This window comes from Glycine soja, chromosome 7 (genome assembly GCF_004193775.1).
Source record: "Glycine soja cultivar W05 chromosome 7, ASM419377v2, whole genome shotgun sequence".
Taxonomy (NCBI): domain Eukaryota; kingdom Viridiplantae; phylum Streptophyta; class Magnoliopsida; order Fabales; family Fabaceae; genus Glycine; species Glycine soja.
In genome coordinates, this window is record NC_041008.1 from 42,461,393 (window position 1) to 42,485,445 (window position 24,053).

The 24,053-nt window shown below is 34.9% G+C and overlaps 1 protein-coding gene and 1 long non-coding RNA gene across 2 annotated transcripts; one reads left to right on the plus strand and one right to left on the minus strand.

Annotated features, from left to right (window-relative positions):
* Window positions 1–3,040: 3,040 nt before the first annotated feature.
* LOC114419835 (14-3-3-like protein GF14 iota) lies at window positions 3,041–7,389 on the minus strand. Its single transcript, XM_028385632.1, has 7 exons — window positions 7,246–7,389; window positions 6,339–6,645; window positions 5,459–5,546; window positions 5,235–5,344; window positions 4,389–4,537; window positions 3,731–3,777; window positions 3,041–3,291 (listed from the first exon to the last, which is right to left on the minus strand). The coding sequence occupies exons 1-7, from the start codon at window positions 7,316–7,318 to the stop codon at window positions 3,286–3,288; spliced, it is 780 nt and encodes a 259-aa protein (XP_028241433.1). The 5' UTR covers window positions 7,319–7,389; the 3' UTR covers window positions 3,041–3,285.
* A 12,616-nt stretch (window positions 7,390–20,005) lies between these two features.
* On the plus strand, window positions 20,006–23,429 carry LOC114417747. The gene is made up of 2 exons (XR_003667903.1): window positions 20,006–20,101; window positions 23,187–23,429. It is a non-coding gene; the product is annotated as an uncharacterized LOC114417747 (long non-coding RNA).
* Window positions 23,430–24,053: the final 624 nt, after the last annotated feature.

The window sequence follows — 24,053 nt, forward strand, 5'->3', positions numbered from 1 at the left end:
TGGTACTGATGCTGATGCAAGGATGGTATTGATGATGATGAAGGAGGTGATGAAGAAGAAGATGAAGAGTTTTTTAAGAATGTGTCTCATCGAGGAGATGACTGATGTTCTCCCAAGAATAATGCAATTTTACATTTCTACTATTTATTTTTCTGCAATTTAATTTCTCGCAATTTACTTTCAAAATGTTTCAGTTATGTAGTTTGACATTTTGATGTTTTAGTTAACATTTTGTTTTTGAGTAACTTGGTTTACAGTGGTTATGGTTCACTTTGATCACTTTTAGTTACTTTATATTTTGTGAATTGATGGATTATTTTGAATGGCGAACTCATTTTGTTGGGTGAGATCAGTTTCATTCTTTGTTATCTATACATGTTGAAAGCCTTTACGGGATGAAATTTTTAAGGTTTGTGACTTTGGATTGAATTGAAACATTTGTTGAACTCATTGTTTAGTATAACTTGAATACCTCTGTGAAATTCGAAGCGTTCAATAAGTGTGGCATGATGTTGTTTTTGCAAGAGAATAATTGAGACCTTAAAATGGGATGAATGTGTTTATTGGATTGCATTGATGAATGAGTGAGTACCACCATTGGAGTAATTACAATGAGTTTCACTTGATTTTGTATTTTGTTGTCTTACACTTATGATTGGGAATGATCAAGGCATGTTTTTTATAAGCCAAATAGCCAACCATTCTTAATTTTATCCCTTGCACCCTTTTTTTTGTGCCTAAATGCGAAAAGTGATTTTCTTCTTGAACCCTTTGAGCCAAAATGAAAAAACAATGACTTTCCCTCACTTTTAGGTAGGAGAGCAATTGTTTATGAAAGGGGTTCCGTTTATGTTGGAGGAAAAACTTATGTGTAAGGGTTGATTTGAATTGGAAAATAATTGGCCATCTTAAAAAGATTGCCACCAATTACAGTTTGTTTTCTCTTCATATGTGAAATAAATACTTGTTGTTAATTTTATTTATTTCCTAAAAAAAAGGAGAAAAAGCAAAAAGCAAAAATACTAGTCAAGTGAGTGAAAAATGATATGAATAAAAAGAGAAGAAGAAAATAGAATCAAGGAATCATGGTGGCAAATGTTGTAATGGAAAAAGTTGATTGAGTTGGGGATGGTTTTCATTAGGGAAAGAGGAGAGTGAGAGATTTTATGTAATTCATGTAACAATTGCTCTCTTGACCTCTTGGTGTTTTGTTGTAATCTAGAAAACCATGTTTCTTTGGAAGCCCAACTATATTACAAGCCGTGAAAGTTCTTAGTGATTTAAATTCTAGGTGCTTGAATTGTGTTGAATGTGAGAAGTATAACAAAACTTATTTGTGTACAACCAATGTGTGATGCAAAGATAAACACTTGAGTGCACCAAAAAGTGAGTGAAACACTTGATTGGTGAGGATTGCATTTTTTCCTGCATCAATAATGGATTTTCATGCTTTTTGTCCTCTTAGAATTGTGAATTTATGTATCCTTGTTATGGTTCCCAATGGAGGGCATCATTGTGGATAATCAAAACATTGTTTGATACCTTGTTGATGAGTTTTATTGGAACAACCATGTCCTAGATATATTAGAATGGGAAGGATCTCAACTCATGTTTAGTTCTGAGTTCAACATTAGTAGTTTAATTTAGATTGTATATTGTAGTTTGTTTACTTTTGTTTAGGCTACATATTGTAACAACTATGTCACAATTCCTTAGGCGCACATTCGTTTTCTATTTATCTTTAGACTTCCACTTTAATCTTAAGTATCAATAATAAAATCACCATGGCTTTTGTCACTAAAATAAATGTGATTAGACCCCAATGAACACCACATTAATACATTCAATGACATAGATCAATATGAATGAGCAACATGAAAATTGTATGCAATGTGATCTCAATCATATTTATTTCCAATTGGTCCAACTTAAGTCTTTAGCAAGATCTTGATCTTAAGTCCTTAAATACAATTTAAATATTGTACATAAATAAACAAGTTTAAACTTGTAACCCATAATCTATTTTAGTAGAAAATCAAATCCATAAAATCTGAATCCAAACATAGAACATAAAAATTCCCACCAAACCAAGGCAACAACTAAAACAACACTATACAAGCACCATTCTGATACTTAAGGGTTAGCTAGCACATTTTATCTTCTTATATATTATGTTAGTATCTTTATTCTCTGATTTTTTTTTAACAACCAAATACTTTATGCCAATAAACTTTCACCTGGTTGAACTTTTGTTGTTGTTGGAGTATAACACTACTAAAGTATTGCCACAATAAATCCTTAATCACCTCTATAGTAACAACAACCAGACTAGTGACAAAACTTTGTAGTCATATCTTGTGGTTTGATGTCTTATATCATGATATTGACTCCACCACCATGGTTAAAGATGTATCCTAATGTGGAGTATTCGCTATTTGGGCATCTCGAAAGTTGGAGTAAAAAATAAACCTAATGATCTCTAATTTGTCATATTTGTCATCCTTGGTTTCCTTTCCCCGTGCCAAAGAAAGATTTTATAGTGGGATTGTAAAACTTATATTCGCGAGAAACCAACAAAGTAGCAATTAATTATCTTTAAGTCCAGTTTTCCTTCATGTGGATTATAAGGCCTTGCTTCAACTGGATATCCCTAAATGTGCATGTGTCTAATGCTGGACTTTTTCTCAACCCTCAACTATAAGGGATTATTAGCCACTACACTCTTGATTCACAAATGTTTTTTTTAGCCTGCTTTGTAAGTTTTTTTTCATCTTTTATTGCACTATAGTTCTTCCTTTGTAATTATAAACACTTCATTATTTTATACATCTCTCACCAACACTTTCATTTCTCTCTATCTCTCTTTTTATCACCTATTATACTTGTGTTTTTCTTCTCTTCCTTTCGTAGCTGTCAAATAGGTTGAATGGTTGTAAGTATCATTTTTCAATTATAAATTAGAGCCGAGAGGTATAAACATCCCCTGCTGAACGTTTTTTGCAGCCAAGGAGTGCATAGTAAACAAACATTTTGCACAAAATCAATTCAAAAGTAATCAATAAAGAGAAGAGATGCTTTTAAGTAAAATATGTAAATTATCCGTTACTTCAATTGACCACTTTACTTAAAATATACGAAGTATATAAAAAAATAAATTTGGTAACTAAAAAATGCCGCAGGTTGAACTTTTCTAGGTTTAACGAGAGCACAGCAACTATGAAGTGACCATAATTTGCATTTTCTGGTCCAAATGAACTTCACTGCTCCAGGGGCAGCGGTATCCTATCAGTGCTGTAAACAAATATAAAAAAAAATGTCAATGGAAATATTATATGTACCATTAGTGCATCAAAATTGTTGAGATAGTAGTAAATCATGATGGCTGTTTGACCAAAAATGAAAATTAATCGGTATTAATTGAGACATTGACTAATTGACCATCCAACACAAACCTCTCTTAACTGAGTTAATCGTTAAGATCAGTAAATCATGATTGCTTTTTGACCAAACTAAAATTACTAGGCATTGATTAAAACATTGACTAGCTGAATTAGCATCCTACATAAGCTTTTCTAGGCTAGGTGACACCCTTTTGTCATTTTAAGGAAAAAGAACAAGTCATGTGCTTGATTTCACATCATTCTATTTAACTTTGGATTCCAACGACTTGGTACAACTATACTCAGAGAAATAATGCAAAACACAGGTGAAAACAATTTCATGCACAAACCTCAACAGTTTCAGCAGGTTTGACTTCTTCTGTTTTGATTTCGTCACCTGCATAGTGTTAATGAAGTGTTTAGAATAAAGAAGTGTTGATGTATGTATCATTACTCTAATAAAGTCTCACTATTGAGCAGTTCTGAGTGCGTTTATTTTACACACTAGATAAAAAGAAGCAAGATTTTGCAAATAATAACTAGTACCTCTAGAAAAAAAAGATGAAATTCAAAGGCAAGCAACTAATTCCTTTTTCTTTACTCTAATGTGATTTTCTTTCAAAGGTTCGGAGGGAGGAAAGTGTTGTGGTGACACTGTATACCAAACTCTTTTTCTATCCGTCTTAGACATAATAATCATTTTAGCCAAAGAACATGTTATGGTAAGAGAAATAATAATAATAATAATAATAATAATAATAATAATAATAATAATAATACACGTTTTTTAACATTTTTATTTACCTTTAGATAAAACTTATGAAAAGCATGTTGAATAAAAGTAGGACTCATTAAACAATAAGTGGTGGAAGAATCATATCATTTATTGAGACCTACATATATATCTAATAACAGATTTTGTTAGAGACGACAGTTGCTATGTTTTATGGTAATATTACGAGGCAGAGTCCAAGTGCATCTTATGCCAAGTCTCAATCATGATCATACCTCCATCCTCAGGTAGATCGGAGGTCCAGAGAGTGAGATTGTCTCTCAGCAGCTGCATGATCAAAGTGCTGTCCTTGTATGACTCTTCACTCAAGGTGTCTAACTCTGCAATTGCCTCATCGAAAGCTTGCTTAGCCAAATGACAGGCCCTGCAAGTTTCAGAAAAAAAAGTGAAATAAGCAATTGGACCAATGCAGATGATCATAGAAGTGTTGGAAACCATATGGGAGTGTAATAAGTGAAATGAGGAAAACTTAGACTTTACAAAAATAATGATAATTTATAAACATGGATGGACCAGATGTAAGAATAAGTGCATGTTTGGATTAAAGTTGAGAGAGAGTAAAAGTACTTTAATGTTAAAGCAATAATTTTTTTCCTTTCTTCATTTGGTACATTAGAATTTGTTATTGTGCATTCAAATTTGCAAAAATGCTTTCCAAACTTTAATCCAAACATTGTCCAATTATGTTATATCAACTTGATGACATGGACACCCTCTTCCCCCACCCCCAAAAAATAACTTGCCAAGTATGCGGCGGATGTTTCTTCCTTCACTCCCCCAAATTTCTCACGACATCTCCTTAGCATTTCGGAAAGGCTAATCCAAAATGTAATTTACATCTTGGGTTAACCTTTTTGAAATGTAAATTAGATGTTAAGAGAAACTTGTAGGGTACAAGAAGAAAGAGCCGTATATGGCCATTTGGGTCCAATGGATTTAATTCACACCAAACCCAATACGAAAGGCCCCAAATGGCAACAGAGAATAAAATAACTCAAAGTTTGTTGTTTTTATGGTTCTTTGCGGCAATGCTTGAATGGACCAAAAGAAAAAAAAAATACCTTTCAGGAGAGTTCAGTATCTCATAATAGAAGACTGAGAAGTTGAGTGCAAGTCCAAGACGGATTGGATGTGTTGATGGAAGATCTGTGCTTGCAGTAGCTAAAGCAGCCTAATGATAACAATAGTTTGAACATCAAACAACAACACCAAATATAGATAAACACAAGAAATTATATATGTATGAAGCAGTTCTTTGCTGAAATGAGAGATATCATACACCAACCTCATATCCCTTCAGTGATTGCTCAGCTGCCTCCTTTCTGTCCTGGTCGGTCTTGAACTCGGCTAGATATCGATAATAGTCACCTTTCCTGGATCAAAATGAATTGATTAAGCTCAAGGAAATCAAATACAGAATCAAAGCATGCTAAGCTAAAATAGCAAGAGATATATCATGACACGATTTTTTTTCTTGTTACATTATATTTTTCACATTTGTGTATCAAATAAGATAACAGAATATAAACACATAAAGCCACTGTCCACTGACATATTCATGGCATTGGACTCCTTGAATTGGGCTGTTTGCGAACAAACAGTACAAAAAGCCTAAAAGATAAATTCCATCCCTCATTTAGTTAATTTCAGTCATAGGTGACCCCAAAGAAAATTAATGCCATTAATATATATTGACACAAATTCTTCCTTAAAGAAAAGGGTGAGAATTTTAACTATTGATTGACAGGTTAGCTAATGATTATAAGAAACTTTTTTGATATTATGTTATTGATTAATATTTATTATCTTTATTGGGATCTTCTCTCTTAATTATACTCAAAATCTAAGAGTTTACTTAAAAGATTTGAATTGAGTTTCACTCAAATTAAGGACATGTTGATTTGATTATATATATATATATATATATATATATATATATATATATATATAAAACTTAAATCTCAATTTTTGATTTCAATCAATTGTTATAATTCCTCATTAAAGTAAATCCCTCACTTTAGAGAAGTGATATCTATATCTATCAAGTTATATTTCAAAAAGGAATAACATCTACTCAAAGAAAGTAAAAAGTCAATGACAAAAAGGGTAGAAATTAAGTAAATAATATTCAAAGGACATAAGTAAAAATATTGAACATGACTCACATCTTATAGTAGAAAACGGTGGCTTCTCCTGAGGTGGAAGAAGGAACAAGATGCTGATCAATAATGCTGAGAATATCACTGCAAATCTTGGACAGTTCCTCTTCGACCTTTTGGCGATAATTTTTTATCAGTTTTGCATTGCTCTCATTTCCTTTAGACTCTTCCTTCTGTTCAATTGATGACATGATGCGCCAAGAGGCTCTTCTTGCACCAATCACATTCTTATATCCCACTGAGAGCAGGTTCCTCTCTTCCACAGTCAGTTCTAGATCAAGTTTTGCAATTGTCTTCATGCATTCAACCATCTCTGATATATATCACACAAATATCAAGATCAACATATTAATATAACATTGTCCATTCATTAATTTGTTTGCATCCAACATGGGATTGCACCCTCGCGTAACAACTCATAATCATTCTTATCAATTAGCATTATGGTATATGCAACAACATTATAATAAATTAATAATCAATCTCATTTCATTTTTGCTTTTCGAAAGAAAAAAAATCTCTCATAAGATTCTCATCATTAACCAATTACAAAATCAATTATATGAATCAATTTCAACATAATAAATTAATAATCAATCTCTCAGAAGTTTCTCATAATTAATCAAACAAAATTAATTAAAGCTATATTTGGGAATCCGTTGGTTAGGAGGTGAATGTTCCGTTTATGAAAGGAACTCAAGTGTATCTTTCGAAATGAACGTCATTTTTGAGGTCTGGGAACGTGTTCCCGAACATGCATTAATTAACTAATTTAACTTAATTTATGCCATGACATATTAGTTAATGTAAAATGTTACAAAACAAATAATCAAGATTAACATAATTGAATGGAGTAATAATGTTTATGATTAGAAGGAAACAAAATAAAAAAAAGAAAAGAAGTGATGAACACCTTCATATCTCTCGGCTTGCTCAGAGAGCTTGGCCAAGTAAACTTGGGTCTCTCTCTCCTTCTCCGTGGACATTGTTGTTGTATTATTGAATCAGAGAAAAAGAAAAAAAAAAAACAAAGCTTTTGAGAAAATGTGCAATAATGTGATTGTGGAGAAGAAGAATGCGAGGAAGAAGGAAAGGAAGGGTAGAGTGTTTATATAGATGGAACAAGTCGTGGGGGGAGAGGGCAAGACTGAATCTGAGCCGTTGGATTATGAGAGATTTTGAAAGATGAAAAAAACGCGCAATTCCGAAGGACTGTGATCGTGCTTAGTTGTAATTCTAGTTGTGCTCTTTCTTAAAGCCAATCACCCAAGCCTAATTTGTCGGAATTGCTTACCATGATTTGAAAATTTTATAATTATATTAATTAATCTCAAAATTGGCATCTATTCAATTAAGATTTATTATTATCCTTTTAGACTTCATATTTTTAACGGTAAAAATTCCATGTATATATGTTGTATAGCTTTCATTCTTATAATCTAGTGCTCCTTTTATATATAAGGTAGATTGAAAAAAATAGATAAGAATATAATATTAAAGACTTTTTTTGTAGATGATGTCTGATGGGAAAAAATATAATATTAAAGACTCATTTGGTAAAATAAGATAGAATCAAATAAAATAAGAGTAAGATCTATTCTTCGATCATTTTTTGTTTTACTCATAATGCTTGATTCTGAGATTTTATTTAAGGAAATCAATATAGTACCACTCACACAAACCATTAACATAATATAAAATAAGAGTATGATATATAGGATGAAATGAAAAAAAAAACTAAAGCCATATACATTAGTATGATAGGATAAAATAAAATGAAAAAGTAGAAAGAGCCAAATACATTTTTAAATAGTATATATGTTATCGTATTTTCTTTTGGGAATATATTATCCTATCTTATGTTTGAGACAAGTTAGATAATATCGGAATTGTATTGTCAAAGGTTTACAAAATATACGTGGTATCCTTTGTGACATTCTGAGACATGTGTCAACTCTATATGTCACGTTGCCCTGACATAGGAGCACAGACGTTCGATCCTTAGCCAACACACATGCACTGCACACCTGCTTGCATACTCGTCTATACATACTCTCTTATTTTCCTAATTCATACATTTACTTAAGCGTCGTAGTTCTTTATTTTGTAGGTCTCCTTTCTTATTTTTCTAATAAAGATCACTCTCAATTTGATGTGTGAAATCTAGGAACCTACCTTAATCATGTTCACCCTAACGTGTGTCGGCTTCGAATTTTGATAAGTTCAAGAATATTTAATAAAACTAGAATATTCACCAAAAAAATATATAACAAAACTAGAATTTCATAATTTCTATTGTACATAATAAATGTTTAATTTTATATAACTAAAATTTATAATAAATAAATAAATAAATTATTTTTAATATTTTTTATTCTGACATTATTTTAAATATATAATTATATTGTAATTAAAATTCTTAATAAATAAATAGTTTTGAACATATAAATTATATTTTGAATTTATAATAAATAATCTAAGTTAAACATATAATTTATTTAGTTCATGTACTTGTCGTGAATTCTCAATTTAGTTTTTATATGTTAAACTTATTAAATCAATTATTATATGTGTAATTTAATTAGTTCTAAACTTTATTAGTTTTGTTTTTATTGTCGTTAACTTCCTTAGATATTCTTAATATGGTTATTATACGTGTAATACAATTTTAATTTGATTCATATAGGTAAGAGCCAAGTTAAGAATGCACTATAAATATAAGAATCAAATTAAGAATGTGTAATGAAATTAATGATCATTGTATACTGATAAAGACCAAACTAATAATGTTTGACTAATTTAATAAGTTTTTAGATATAGAGATCAAATAAAAAAAAATGCATGACACGTACAGGACTATATGTCATGGGTTGAAATTACATGTCCCAAAATCTTGTCTCCTTTCCTGTCCCTCAAATCATATTGCACTACATCAAATAAAATTTTACATGTTGGCAATTTTAAATTTGAATGCCCTTAGAACACAAAAACAAGTGTCATTATGCTTCCGACTCCTCTTCACTTTCTGAATTTCTCAAAACATGAGCCATTTCACTTACTAGTGAGCATAGTTGTGGAACCCAGTTTGATCCGGCAGATTGGATCGGTCCAATCAGAATTTGATGACCTAACCGGACCAATTCTACTATTAAATTGATTATGCAATTGACTCAGCCAGTTAGGTACCGGATCCTAGTTGGACCGATCAATCCAATCCTGCCGATCTTACAAAAAATGGACAATCTCTAAGTCGTTTTAATGTCTTATTATTATTAATTATTATTTTGAATTTTGAAATATGGATAAACTTTTATGACTCAAATAATACTAGTTATATACTTATATATAATAAATACACATATAATTTTAAAGTTTTAATATATACCGAATCAAACTAGATCAATTAATAATTCACCGGTTGGACCATTAATCCATTATCTCCATTGGATCAATGACTAGACCAGATTTCACAACATGCTAGTGAGTACCCCATCCCCTTCTTCTTGGCCCACCTCTCAATTTGCCTGCAACACAAATTCCTTGTTCTCCACTTACTCCCCCTCTCTATTCTTGTTTGTTTTAATTGATTTACTTCACACTCATGGGAGAATTCCCCACATCGTAGCATACGGGGAAAGAGAATTACAAGCAAAGCAACAACACTGGTTTGTCAACCTCAAACACGAGAAGCCGCAAACACGTTTTCCATAAGAAGCAACAATTTCATGGTCGACGATGTTCAACAACATCAAAATTACCATCCTCCAAATATGGGAAACGTACAGTTTAATGACCAGGAGGTCTCAGTAGGTATGTCTGTAAAGGAAGGAGGTGTTGATGAGGAATGAGAACACACAGATCGAACTTGATGCACCGATATGGATTTGGCGAGCTAGTCGAGATTCAAAAATTGGTGGGTAGTGGAGATGCGAAAATTGATCCATGAGAAAGTGGGTTGGAGAGGCAGTAACAGCGAGAGGGTTATCGAAAGAATAAGGGAACAAGAAGAGGAAGGATCTCTCTGGCGACCAAGGTAAGAAAGTTAAAATATATGTAACAATTAATGCTGACATGTATAATTTTAATTCACCTGGCATAAGATTATTTATGGATAGATAGGGAAGAAGATTGGATTTTGGAGGATTTCCGTCCGTTAACAATGTGCTACACACTTAAAGGCAGCAAATTAAGAATGTGTTGAGAAGATAACACTTGAAGTATAATGATAGGAACAAAACTGATAATATTTGCATGTATAAAAACCAATTTAGTAAGATTTTATACATAGAGACCAAATTGAAAATCCGTGACATTAAAAGGGTCTAAATTATGTGTTTAAGTAATACAAAGTTATTTTTAATTATTCATAATTTCTTTAAAAAAATCATTAAAATTCAATATAATGTTATGTTTGATAAGACATTTAAGTTAGTCTTTATTTTTTTATTGCATAAAAAATTTGTTTGTTTGTTCGGTAAATAAATTTTTTGTAGCTTATTGATAATTTTTAACATTTTTTGAAACGCTATTTAAAGTATCATTTTTTAAACGTTAGTTTCTAGTTTTTTATATATTTTTTTTTTTATCCTTAATATATTTATATATCAAAATTTCTAATAAACATTTTTAAAATAAATCATGATTTTTTTTTGTCATTTTATACTTTTCAGTTAATTCAAGAGCTAGTTTTATCAAACACTTATAATTTAATAATCAAACACCTATAATTTAATAAGTTAACTTTTCCTAGCTTATTGAATTATAAGTATTTGGTAAAATTGATTGTTCTAGTATTTTAAAAATGTTACTTCAAGTAGGGTTTCAAAAAACACTAAAGCTATTAACACTACAAGAAAAATCGTTATTATCGATAGAATATTTCCAGGAATGTATTTCGTTAGAAATGTTTGAATTACCAACGAAATTTACTGAGGGATTATATTTCGCCCGAAAATGTTTGAATTACCAACATATAATTTTTCTGTGGGAAAGTATAAATTACTGACGAACGTTTACCCAGGGATTTTGTTCTGTCAGACATTTAAAAATTACTATTGGATTTTACCCATGAAATATGTATCCATTGGAAATTAAAATTTTACACAAAATAAAAAACCCAACCCTAGCCAGACTCTCAATCACTCACGTTTGCCCTCATTGTCTTCACACGCTCACGCCCACGTTGTCGTCGCATGCTCACTATTGTCGCACATCATCATGTCGTTCTCTCACCCGTATCGTCACGTCGCTGTCGTTGAGCCCACACCACCATTCCACACGCCGCCGCGCACTTATTGTCGTGCTCATGCCAGCTATTTCGTAATTTTTTTTTTACTTCAATTTCTTTTCCTTTTTTACTCACCGACTCACTTTGTGTCTGTTTTGCGCATGTCAAAGAAGTGGCTTCAGCTGAAAGGAGAAGAAATGCCAAGCTCTCATTTACCTTTTAATTGGTTGACAAAAATGGTTGTTTCAAAGTTCAAGAGGTAAATCAATATGCTCTCTTTTCTATCTTAGCTTAGGGTTTATTGTCCGTAAGTTTGAGGATGATGTATATTACTTTGGTTGATAAGTAACTGCATCATGCATATCTAATTTTTATTGATGAGTGTGGACACATGAAGCTCAAGGTTTCCTCTGGCTGCGGCTGCAAGGATAAGAAACTGACCTTTTTCTAATGTGTTTCATCTAAATATGTTATGAAGTGACATTATGAACTTCACTAGTCTTTTCCTGTGGAATATTGCACAGGTCAAGTGTGTTGTCTATGCTTAATACATAATTTCAAACACAAGCAAATTGTAATATATGTGTAGAATCAATTGTCTTAGAGCTTATTTAAGCTTGCTGAAAATGAACAAAACTTGCAACAAATGCTTGTATGAGTTTGTGAACTTCATTGTTGCTTGTTTGTGTTTTCAAAGGCACGGTAGGAATGACATTGTGGTTCAGGAAACCCATGGCTTTTGCACATATGAAAATTATCTTAATGTCCAGCTATTAAACTTGCTAACTAACAATATTGAAGGGATAAAATAGTTAGAATGTTAAAAGAATAACTATGCAAAATAGTAAACTATTTTATTGTTGGCCAAAGGAACCCTACCTGTGCCTACAGGGAACATGAATGTTTCGTCCGAAGGTGGAACCCAACCTCAGGATGAGTGGATGGTGGTTAGGCGCAAAAATCGTAATGGATCATTGTTAGGAGCCCAAGAACAGACCCAAGAGTTTGAGGACCCGGGAGAACCTCCAAGAACAAAGTAAGAGAAGGAGAGATAGCTATTTTCTTTCTTGTTTCTTCCTTGGTACAATCAAGGATATATATAGCTGATTACAAGAGCTAAATGACTAAAAGGCTAAAGGATAACATAACAAATACAATAAAAGAAAGCAAAGTAATAACAGAAATCGTAAATGCAATAACAGAAAAGTTGTTTTTCCTAGCCTCGAGCCTCAGCACTAAATCCAAACAGATTTTGTTAGCGGATAAAATCGTCCAAGTGCCTGGGTATTTTGATATTCCTATTGGGCCTTCTTATGTTGGTTCCTACTTCCTGCACACCCATCTATCGTGGCACTATGCCTATCAATCATCTAACCAAGAATGAAATGATTTGAAAATAAATGCCAATAATTCAAATTAGACCATTGATAGGAGATAGATGATGGGCAATCCAAAGGCTTCTTTATTGGTGGAAAGTCCATGGATGTTGGGCCACCTATTAAGCACGTGTCCAATCCACAACGCCCCAAGTTTGATATGAAGAATAAGCGACCTCGAAATAAGAGTATTGTCCCAATACAAACCATGATAAACAATGCTACATACTATAACAATCGATACAATTTGCCACAAACCTTTTAACATCTTCGCGCAACCCTGCCCAATGGAAGTTTTCCGATATGTGTGGCAGGGTCTTAGTGACTTCGGCGTGGCCCCCTATCGGAGTGGTATGGTATTCAACAAGCAATATAGGAGCAATTGGGATATCCCTTGGTAACCAAATTCGACCAGAGTGAAGCACCAAATCCTGAGAAAGGGTGAACTGGGGATGTTGCTGGGGATTGTCTCGAAGGGATTGACGCAGAATGCGATACTCCTGGTTGTCTTCCAACTGCTGACGAAGTTCCTCCAGGAAGGTCAAGGATGGCATTGAGAGGATCATGGACAGGGATGACTCAGATTCTGGTAGGCGGGACAGGGCATCAGCTGCTTGGTTGTGACTACCGGAGCGGTATTGAATTTCATAGTCATAACCTAATAATCTGGCCAAATACATATGTTGCTTTTAGGTGTCTGGATTACCTGAGTTAACAACTTTTTAAGGCTTCTATGGTCCGTGATGATGATAAAGTGATGGCCAAGCAGGTACTGCCTCCACTTCTTCACGACGATGGTGATGGCACATAATTCACGAACATAGGCTGAGGCACCCAAGAGCTTGGAGGTAAACAGCTTGTTGAAGAAGGCGATGAGGTGTCCTTTCTGGGATAAGACTGCACCCATCCCTACTCCCGAAGCGTCGGTCTCAACGGTGAAGGGCCTAGTGAAGTCTGGCAAAGCTAAGACAAGGGCAGTTGACAGAGCTTGTTTGAGGTTGTCAAAGGCGGCCTGAGCTTGAGGAGACCACTGGAAGGATTCAAGGGTGGTAACTGCTACCAATGGTGCCGCAATTGTCGCATACCCTTGAATGAATTTCCTGTAAAATCCGGCGAGCCCGAGGAAACTTCTAACTGCCTTGGTGGAGCATGGAGGAGGCCATTGTTGAATGGCGGCAATCTTCGAAGCGACCTGTTCCACCCCCTGTCCGAAAACCATGTGGCCAAGGTATTCCACCTGTGGCTGCGCAAAGGAACATTTGGTTAATTTTAAAGCAAATTTATTGTCCAACAACACCTAAAAAGCTGTTTGTAAATGGTGTAAGTGAGCCTCAAAGGAGGGGCTATAGATCAAAATATCATCGAAGAAGATGATAATGAACTGCCAGAGATATGGTCTGAAGAGCATGTTCATGGTGGCTTGGAACGAAGAGGGCGCATTGCATAGTCCAAACGACATTACTTTAAACTCGTAATGGCCGTGGCGTGTCCTGAATGCGGTCTTATGTATGTCATCTTGCTGCATTCTTATTTGATGGTACCCCTGCAACAAATCAAGCTTTGAAAAGCATTGGGCGCCTCCTAATTCATCAAGTAATTCATCTATGGTGGGTATGGGGAATCGATCCTTGACAGTGACCGTGTTCAGAGCGCAGTAATCCACGCAGAACTGCCATGTGCCATCGAATTTACGAACGAGCAACACCGGCGACGAGAATGGGCTCGTGCTGGGTTGGATGAGCCCTTTTTGCAGCATGGAGTCCACCTGAGCTTCTATCTCTTGCTTCTGATAGTGGGGGTAGCGATATGGGCAGACGTTCACCGGCAATGAGTGGGGAAAAAGATGAATATGGTGGTTCGTCGTTCTCGCCGGAGGCTAGGTTTGAGGCTGATGGAAGAGGAGCTCGAAGTTACGGAGAAGGTGTTGAATCTCCAGTAGTGGATCAAAATTGGTGGGGCTTAGCATAGGGTCAGTCAACATCGTTATGTGGAAGTACGATGTGTCTGACTGATGACGGCAAATCCGGCGAAGTTGATTGTGGGTAAGACAGCCTAACTGTGTTTCATGTTCACCTTGTAGCACCACGAGGCGGTCCTGATAAAAGAATTGCATGGCCAAGGTGTTATAATTGGTAAGCACGGGACCCAGCATTTTAAGCCACTGCACACCGAAAACAATGTTAGCGCCTGAAATTGGGAGTATGTATAAATGGAGGTTAAAAGAAGTGTCCTGAATCTTGACTGAAACATCTTCACAAAGGCTGGTGCACTCCAAGTATTGGCCGTTGACAACCATGACCCACAGGGGTGACTCTGTCTGCTGGCAAGGTAAGCCCAACTACGTCGAAACCTGGGGCTGAACGAAGTTGAGAGTACGTCTGCTGTCAACGAGGACAGTGACGTGGTGGCCGGAGATGAGGCCCGTCAATCGCAATGCTTCTGGGGCCAAATGGCCAGAAAGGGAGTTCCGACTGATTTGGGCTTGATATTGTGATGGGCTATCGGGCGAGTCAAGAGCCGGGTTCGGGTCGCCTGGTTCTATATTAACCCACGAGGGTTTGTCTTCCTCCACGATTAGGAGAAGAACCCTAGTGGCACAGCGATGCCCTCTGTGGTACTTCTCATCGCACGTGAAACACAAGCCTCACTCCCGGCGTGAGGTTAGCTCTTCAGGTGTCAGGCGGTGCACTGGTGGTGGCTGGCTAAGGGGAGGTAACGGCAAAAGTGGTGATAACGCGGGGGGATGTCCTGGCGGAAGGGGAAGTGGTGGAGGACGTGGGCGAGAGGGTGGACGATAGTCTGAGAGCTTCTCCTCTTGGAGGCGAGCCAGGCCGACGGCCTAAACCAGGGTGAAAGGCTGATGCGCTTGTACCTCATGGTGGATCTCCGGGGACAGGCCTGAGATGAACTAAGCCAAGAGGAATGGCGGTGGCAAGCCGATTATCCTATTTGCCAAGTCCTCGAACTCTGACAGGTATTCTACTACTGATCCCTTCTGTGTTAGTTTGAACAATGTGCCTGTTGGATCATCATACTAAGATGGCGCAAACCTCGTTTGCAGGGCTTGCAGAAATGCTGGCCATGATGTAAATTGAGCGTTGCTGGTCATGTACTAGAACCAAGCGAGAGCTCGACCTTCCATGTAAAAGGAGGCTATGGTGAGGCGATCCTTTTCCGGTGTGTTATGATATTCAAAGTACTGGTTGATCTTAAAGATCCAACCAAGTGTTTTTGTGCCATCAAACCTTGGAATATTGAGTTTCATTTTATGTGTTGTTGCAGGTACAGTAATGGAGTTGGAAGGAATGGGTATGGGGTTGGTTGTGGAAGGAGAAACAGGGGTAAGGCGGGTGAGGATGCCGTCCAGTTTCAGAGACATGTTGTGCATGGTGTCTCCTAAACGGGCAAGGACATCAGCGAGGTGGGGAGGATTGGGTGAGTAAGCTATGGATGGCAATCAACGAGAGCACCAATTGTTGTGAACTCAGAAGCTGGTTTTCGAGGAACCAGGGACCTCCAGCACAAAAGATAAAGGAAAGGGAAGAAGACAACTTAATAGGAAGGTAAATTGTTATTTCATTTCTGATCCTTGCTTGTTATTTACATTGCTATATATAATACTTCCTAAAGACAGAAGGATTCTTAGCAAAACATTGCAATAGCGGATTTGATACTCCTGTCCCCTGCTAGCAGACCACGATCAAGCCAAGGATATTCTAGAAGTTGGCCTCACCACACCTTCCTCACACGTAGTCGTTGAGGTAAGTTGGTTTTGTGATTTTTCTTTTGGGCTTCTTTTCTTCTTGCACCCCATGTTTAACTATATTGCTTCCTGCTTCCTCTGTTGTTTCCTATGTTGGTTGAAGGTTCGTATCAGTGTCACATTCGTGACTTAGTTAAATTACATCACCCTTTTATTTTTCTTCTCTATGAAACTCATGCGCCTTTTAGTTGAGTGGATAAATAGTGGATGCCTTTTGGCTATAAACCAGTGTTTGTTCAAGAAGCTCAGGGCCATTCTAGGGGAATATGGGTCTTATCTTGTATTCAAAATATTCAATTTGTGTTGGTAGATCAATTCACTCAATCCGTTACTTTTCGTCTTCAGAGAAGGAATGTCAGTTGGTTTTGTTTTGCTAAATAGGCTTCTTTGAACCCTATTGCTAGGAAGCTGCTCTAGGATCATCTTATAGACATTAGAATTTTATGTACTGGTCTGTGGTTGATGTTAGGTGATTTTAATGAGATTCTTACTGCTCAAGAGGTCACCAGGGGAGTCTTTTCTATTTTATAGCTCTCATTTTTACTGATATGATGGATAACTGTAATATGTTGGATATTTAGTTGAAAAGGGGTCCGGATTGGTGTGCCTCTTTTTCTCATGATCTTGTTGAGATGCTTCCTACTCAAACCTCTGATCATCCCCTCATTTCGAGTTGTTTGAAGGCAAAAAGTAAGAAGAATAAATTTAATTTTCATGCGGCATGGGTCTCCCACCCGGATTATAATGCATTGGTGGAAGCTAGTTGGAATCACTTCAGGTAATATATAGCATAAACTTGATTAGATTAAATCCAATGCTCAGGATTTTAACGAAAAAGTGTTTGGTAATATTTTTAAAAGAAAAAGGAAATTGGAGGGACGCTTGAGAGGCATTCTTAGGGAGTTGGATTTGGCTTATGATAAACAATTAGAGAATTTGACGAAAGACTTTCTGCTTCGATACAACCAAGTTCTAGCCTAAGAGGAGATGTTATGGTTCCAAAAATTCAGGGAGCAGTGGGTTAGGTATAGGAATAAAAACACAAATTTTCCATACTAAAAGCATTTCTCGCCGAAGGAGAAATAAAATTATCTGCCTTGATATTGGTGGCATCTAGTGTATGGATGAAGAAATTTTGAAAACAGAAGTTGTGGCTTTTTTCAAAAAGTTTTTTCAAAATAATGATCAATGCCTTCCTTACTCCCTCTCTTTGTCTAATATTCCTCAAATTAATGGGGACTTGCATGATGAGTTGCTTCTGACGGTTATAAAAGTGGAGGTTAGACGAGCTCTTTTCTCTATGAATCGCTATAAAACACCATGTCCAAATGGTGTCCAACCCATCTTCTATCCTACTTATTGGGATAGTATTTCTTCTCATCTTTGGGATCTAGTGTCTCATGCTTTCACTTCAGGTTCCATTAATCCAAGTTGACTGAAACTCTTAGTGTGCCTATTCCTAAGGCGAATTCTTCTATTTCTTTAAAAGATTTTAGGCCTATTAGTTTGTGCAATGTGACCCTTAAAATCATTTCTAAAGTTTTGGTCTATTGTATTAGACCTCACTTAGATAATCTCATTGGTCTGCTGCAAAGAAATTTTATCCCTCAATGGGGGTCTTCAAATAATGCCATTATTGCTCAAGAGATTGCTCATCACATGCACAATAAAAAAGGAAAAATTGGGTATCTTATGCATAAGATCAATTTTGATTGGGACTTTCTGAAATTAACTCTTACTGATTTTGGTTTTCCATAGAAAATTATTGACCTTATCATGAGTTGTACTACTGAGGTCGCCTTATCACTAAAGTGGAATAATGAAGTTATGGATCAATTCCATCCCTTGCAGGGCTTACAACAAAGGAACCTATGTCCCCTTACTTGTTTGTTTTGTACATGGAGAAATTGGCTCTTATCCAAGAGAAAGTGGATGCTCAGGTTTGGGAACCAGTCTCTATATCAATATCAAGACCTAAAGTCTCTCATTTGTGTTTCTCTAATGAATGTCTGCTTTTCATCAAGGAAACCTCCTCTCAAGCTATGTTAATCAAACAAACTTTAGACGCTTTCTAATTGGCAGCTGGGTTTAAAATTAATATTCAGAAATCCAAGTTCCTTCCATCTAAGAATGTTCCAAGGGCTAAAGTTGAGAGATTGGATTCCATCCTTGGTTTCACCCATACATACAAGATAGATAGGTAGCTTTGTTTTCCCATTCTTATTGGTAGAGCAAAGAAGTCATATTTCAGCTTCATCATTGAGAAAATTCAAGGGAAATAGGCGGTTTGAAAGCAGAAGCTCTTGAACCGTGCGGGGTGAGCAACTTTAGCCAAATGAGTTATCTCGACCATTCCTACATATGTAATACAGAATTGCTTGATGCCATAAGGTATATGAGATCAAATTGACCAAATTGTTCGTGGTTTCATCTGGGGGAAGCCCACATCTAATTGGGTGTCATTGGAAACAATAACTATATCGGGAGCTAATGGTGGTTTAGAGGTTCGGACGGCTAGAGTGGCAAACATTTCCCTTCTAGGAAAACATATTTGGGATATGATTCATGATCCAAATAGACTTTGGTGTATGTCTTCAATAAAGGATTAGATGATTTTAGGGCACCTCTAGAGGAGTTGTTTGCTGTCTTACAAAATAGCCAAAAGGAAAGTGCTACTGCGCTCGGGTATGTTGCCGTTCTCCTTATTATTATAGTATACTTATTTTGCTTTCTCTATATCCATTGTATTGTTTGTGAATGCCAATATGCGAATTTGTGAAATTTGTGGATTTTTTTTGTATTCTTCCAAGTTAAAAGAAAATATGTCAAGTCATCGGAGAATGTTGGTATAAGCAGTGTAACTATGAGTATAGCAAGAAAACAAGCTGAGGTGGTGGCAGTGCTAGTTACCTAATTAAAGATGGGAATGTCTCTTAAACATTCCTAGTTCAAACATTAGCCCTCTGTTTCAACTTCCTGCATGAAGGTAAAAAAAGAAAGGACTATTTCTTATTCATTGGTAGCCAATAATAACAAAAGAAAGATCATATTGAAAATGTATTTGACTCTGAATGAACTTTATAGCTACTTGCAACTTGTCCATTGACCTTCTTATTTGGCTCCAGTTCTGATCTTTCTTGAAGCCTTCATACATAATTTTTAGACACTTATTTTAATTAGATACTTGCATTGATTACAATTAATCAGTGGCTCTCTCTAATGTGTACATGAAAACAGAAAACAACAGTTTGTTCATTAAATTTCTTCAAAGTGAAAACTGTTAGTTTTTTCCTAAGTTCATTAAGTGTCTAAATATGTATTTTTCTTCTTGTCTCTTCTTTTAATAGGCATCGAATGTTGGTTTATCTCAAGTACTGCTTTATAGGTCTTCTCATCCCACCAGGTAATATTTTTCCCTGTTCTTTAATCTCTTTATTTATTTGTATTTGTTTTTTGCTTTAAAACAATTCCAATAATACTTCATAGTGATGATTCATCTGTTATTCTATTGAATATAATTGTAGGCCGCAAAAGTATTCCTCCCACACGCTTACCATCTCTTAGAAGAGAACTTGTAGAGTTTTTGTTAAAAGACTCCTATACTCCGAAATCACATACAGTTTCAGACTTTGTGTCTAGACGACCCTGCCTGAATCTTTATCTTCTCTTACAGCCAATAAACCTATATAGGAAGCAAAAAAGGAAAATGATAATGGCACTGAAACTCAAAATGCTTTGGTTCAGATTGGCAATAAACCTATAGAGGAAGCAAAAAAGGAAAATGTCTAGAACAATTTCAAAATATCTATTTTTTAAAATTTAAATTTTGATTAAACAAAATAATCTTATGCATGAGATTTATTGCCAATCTGATTTTTCTTCCTTTGGACCATCAAATTTTGTTTTGAAAAGGAAATGAACTATGAGGTGATTGGAAATCAAGTGTCCCTTTACAATCCTTTTCTAGGAGCATGGATAATTATTATGCATGTTGGTGATTTGTGTTGGATCAGGTGGCCTCATAATAATTAAGAAAGGGGGGTTGAATTAATTATTCCTAAACATTTACTAATTAAAAATTTACTATTCTAAGACTTTTACTATGTTGTTAAGTAAATAAATAGTAGAAAAGAAACTTAACCAAAAGTAAAAGCGAGAATTAAAATGCACAGCGAAAATTAAAAGAGTAGGGAAGAAGGAGACAAACACACAAGAGTTTTTATACTGGTTCGGCAACAATCCCTGCCTACATCCAGTCCTCAAGCGACCTACGGTCCTTGAGATTTCTTTTCCAACTTTGTAAAAATCCTTTTACAAGCAAAGATCCATAAGGGATGTACCCTCCATTGTTTTCTTTGAACAACCTAGTGGATGTACCCTCGACTAGAACTGATCCACAAGCGATGTAAAGAATGAATAGCACAAGTTTTCAAGGTTTAGAAAATCAGAAAACTTTAGAAATCTTTTGACAAAGGAAGAAGAAGAAGAAGTTCAAAGAGATTTAGAAATCAATGTGGAAAAATTGCTTGTGTAAAGAATGAATTGGAAAAGATGGATTGTGAAATGCAAAACAAAGTCTTGCTTTTATAGACTCTTCATGTTTGGTCGAGAGAACCATTAGAAGAGTTATGACCTTTAGAAAAACTTAAAACCAATTTGAAAAAGTCAAAAACTATTTGAAGAGTTACATCTTTTGATTTGTTCAGAAACTATCACTGGTAATCGATAACCAAATCAGTGTAATCGATTACACAAAGCTTTTTTTTTGTGAAAGGATGTGACTCTTCACATTTGAATTTGAATTTCAACGTTCAAACACACTGGTAATCGATTACCGAAACATTGTAATCGATTACAACATTTTGAAATCAATTGGAACGTTGTTGCCACCATAAGGTCTCCCAGCATTTGGATTCATTTGGTGCTCTAGTCCTTCTATTCGCCTGTAGAGCTCTTCATTGTTACGGTTCAACAAACGTTGCATTTGTGTAGTCATCGCTTCCAGTAATAAGCGCTGAGATCCGTCCAGTTGATGATATACACCACCATTGTCACCAGCTCCTGCCATGATTAAGGAACAAAGAATTTTGCAATAATTTAAAAAAAAAAAAGATTCAGGACCTCACCACACTATACTCACGTGTTTCTCTCTTTGATGGTAGTTCACTCGTGTTTTATGCTCTCAATATAGGCTTTTGTGTGATGTTTTCACTCTTGCCTTTTACCACTCACTCCCTCTTAAGTTCCTGGATGAATCAAATTAGACACACAAGGTATATAACAGGAAAGATCACAGACTGTGTAGTAGATTTAATTTGGATAACAAATCAGATTTGATTTTGGTTAACAGATTAGACTTGATTTGGATTTAGATTTGATTTGGATAACATATTAGACTTGATTTGGATTGCAGATTGGATTTGATTTGGATGACAGATTAGACTTGATTTGGATAGCAGATTGGATTTGATTTGGATAATAGATCTGATTTGGATAACAAATTTTGATTTGATTTGATTTGGATAACAGATCAAATTTAGATAATAAATAGAATAAACAAGGAAGATAAAAAAATAAGATAATAGATAAGATAACAGATAGAATAAAAAAGATTTGAATAACAGACTTGCCAAACAAAAAAATGCCTCTAACTGCCTCAATTTCGTGTTCAAAGATCAAACACCCACTTTTTTTTTTCTTTTCTTCTCTTTTTTTTTTCAAAATTTCTACAACTTTTTTTTTAACTTGAAACAAAACTCAAATAGATTTTTTTTTGGACACAAAATCTGAAAGAAACAAGAAACAAGAAACAAGAACAAGAACAAAAACGTGACAAGAACTAGAACAAGAACGAAACAAAGACACAAACAAGAACACAACAAGACGCAAACAAGAAAACAAATAACAGAACAAGGACAAAACATGAACCTGGACAAATTACAAAGAAAGAAAAAAAGAATTGGATAGGATAGAACCTGCATCAAGAGTCGAAGCTCTGATACCTGATGATGTGATCCTGACTAGGAGCGGATTGCTTGATACAAGCTACAGAGATTTTGGATGACGCCACTTCCAGTGAAGGCAGATAAGTCAGGGTAGACGTCACAAGGATTACCTTGATAAGTTTGAGATTGGTTCAACAAGGAACCCAGAGAGAAGCTCTCACCAAATTTTATGAAAATGCCAAAAGTTTTCTTTATTGAAAACAAAAGCTAATACTTATAGTGTATCTGAACAAAAAGATAAAAATAGACATGAGCCTTCAAAATAATTTGGGCCAAAAAAAAGATTATAAATAAAAAATTAGAACATATTTATTATGGGCCTTCAAATTAATCTAGGCCTTTAACAACAATTAATAGTCTTGATAGTGACTCTGCCTCTGGCCAGTTTTAGGATTCTCATCAGTTTATCTTCTCTCTTTTAGTTTAACTTGGTTTTTTGGATGCACAGGACATCATTATCCTTGATTTCTCTATGTTATACAGAAAACTACTTTCACAATCGGACAGGACATCACTATTCCAGGTAAGGAATGAGAGTCCTACTCAATTGTATGATGTAAATATTTTATAGAAGTTATTTTAATTTCTTATCTAAGTATCTTAAGTATTATTTTGAATAGTGAAATGATTGTATGACCGAGTATGATTGGAAGAATGTTGCCAACACAATACATGCATATTATAACCTAAATTTAAAATGGGTCTAAAATCTTAACCGGAAAAAAATATTGTAACTACAATGTATATTTGGTTGCAAGTCAATCCTCTGGAGAAATGCTTGGAGCACCCAACATTTTTAATGGTACACTCAGCAGTTTTTTAAAATACTGAAAATGTCCTTATGGGTATTTTTTGTTATAAATAACATATTAGCTTTTTCATTTCTGCAACGTCTTTTTTTGTAAAACCGCACTCCCTTAGTATAACTTGCTTTCGTTAACGTCCTTTTGTGAGTGTTTGTTGTCACCAGTAGTGTAAGTGCGTCGTTTACGGATATACAGTGAAGTTCGGTAATTCGTATGTTTTGAATTTTTAAAAAAATTATATTTTATTTATTTACAAAATTTGATAATTAAACAAATTTGACATTTAACTGAATGTTGTATTTAGATGTTTATTACCGTAATTAATAGTTAAACAAATATGATATTTAATTGAATGATGCATTTAGATGTTTATTAAAGTGATTGAAAATTAAACAAATATGGTATTTAATTGAATGATATATTTAAATGCTTATTACAGCAATCGATAATTAAAAAATTTTGGTATTTAATTAAATGATGTATTTAGATGTTTATTATAGTGATTGAAAATTAAACAAATTTGGTATTTAATTGAATGGTGTAT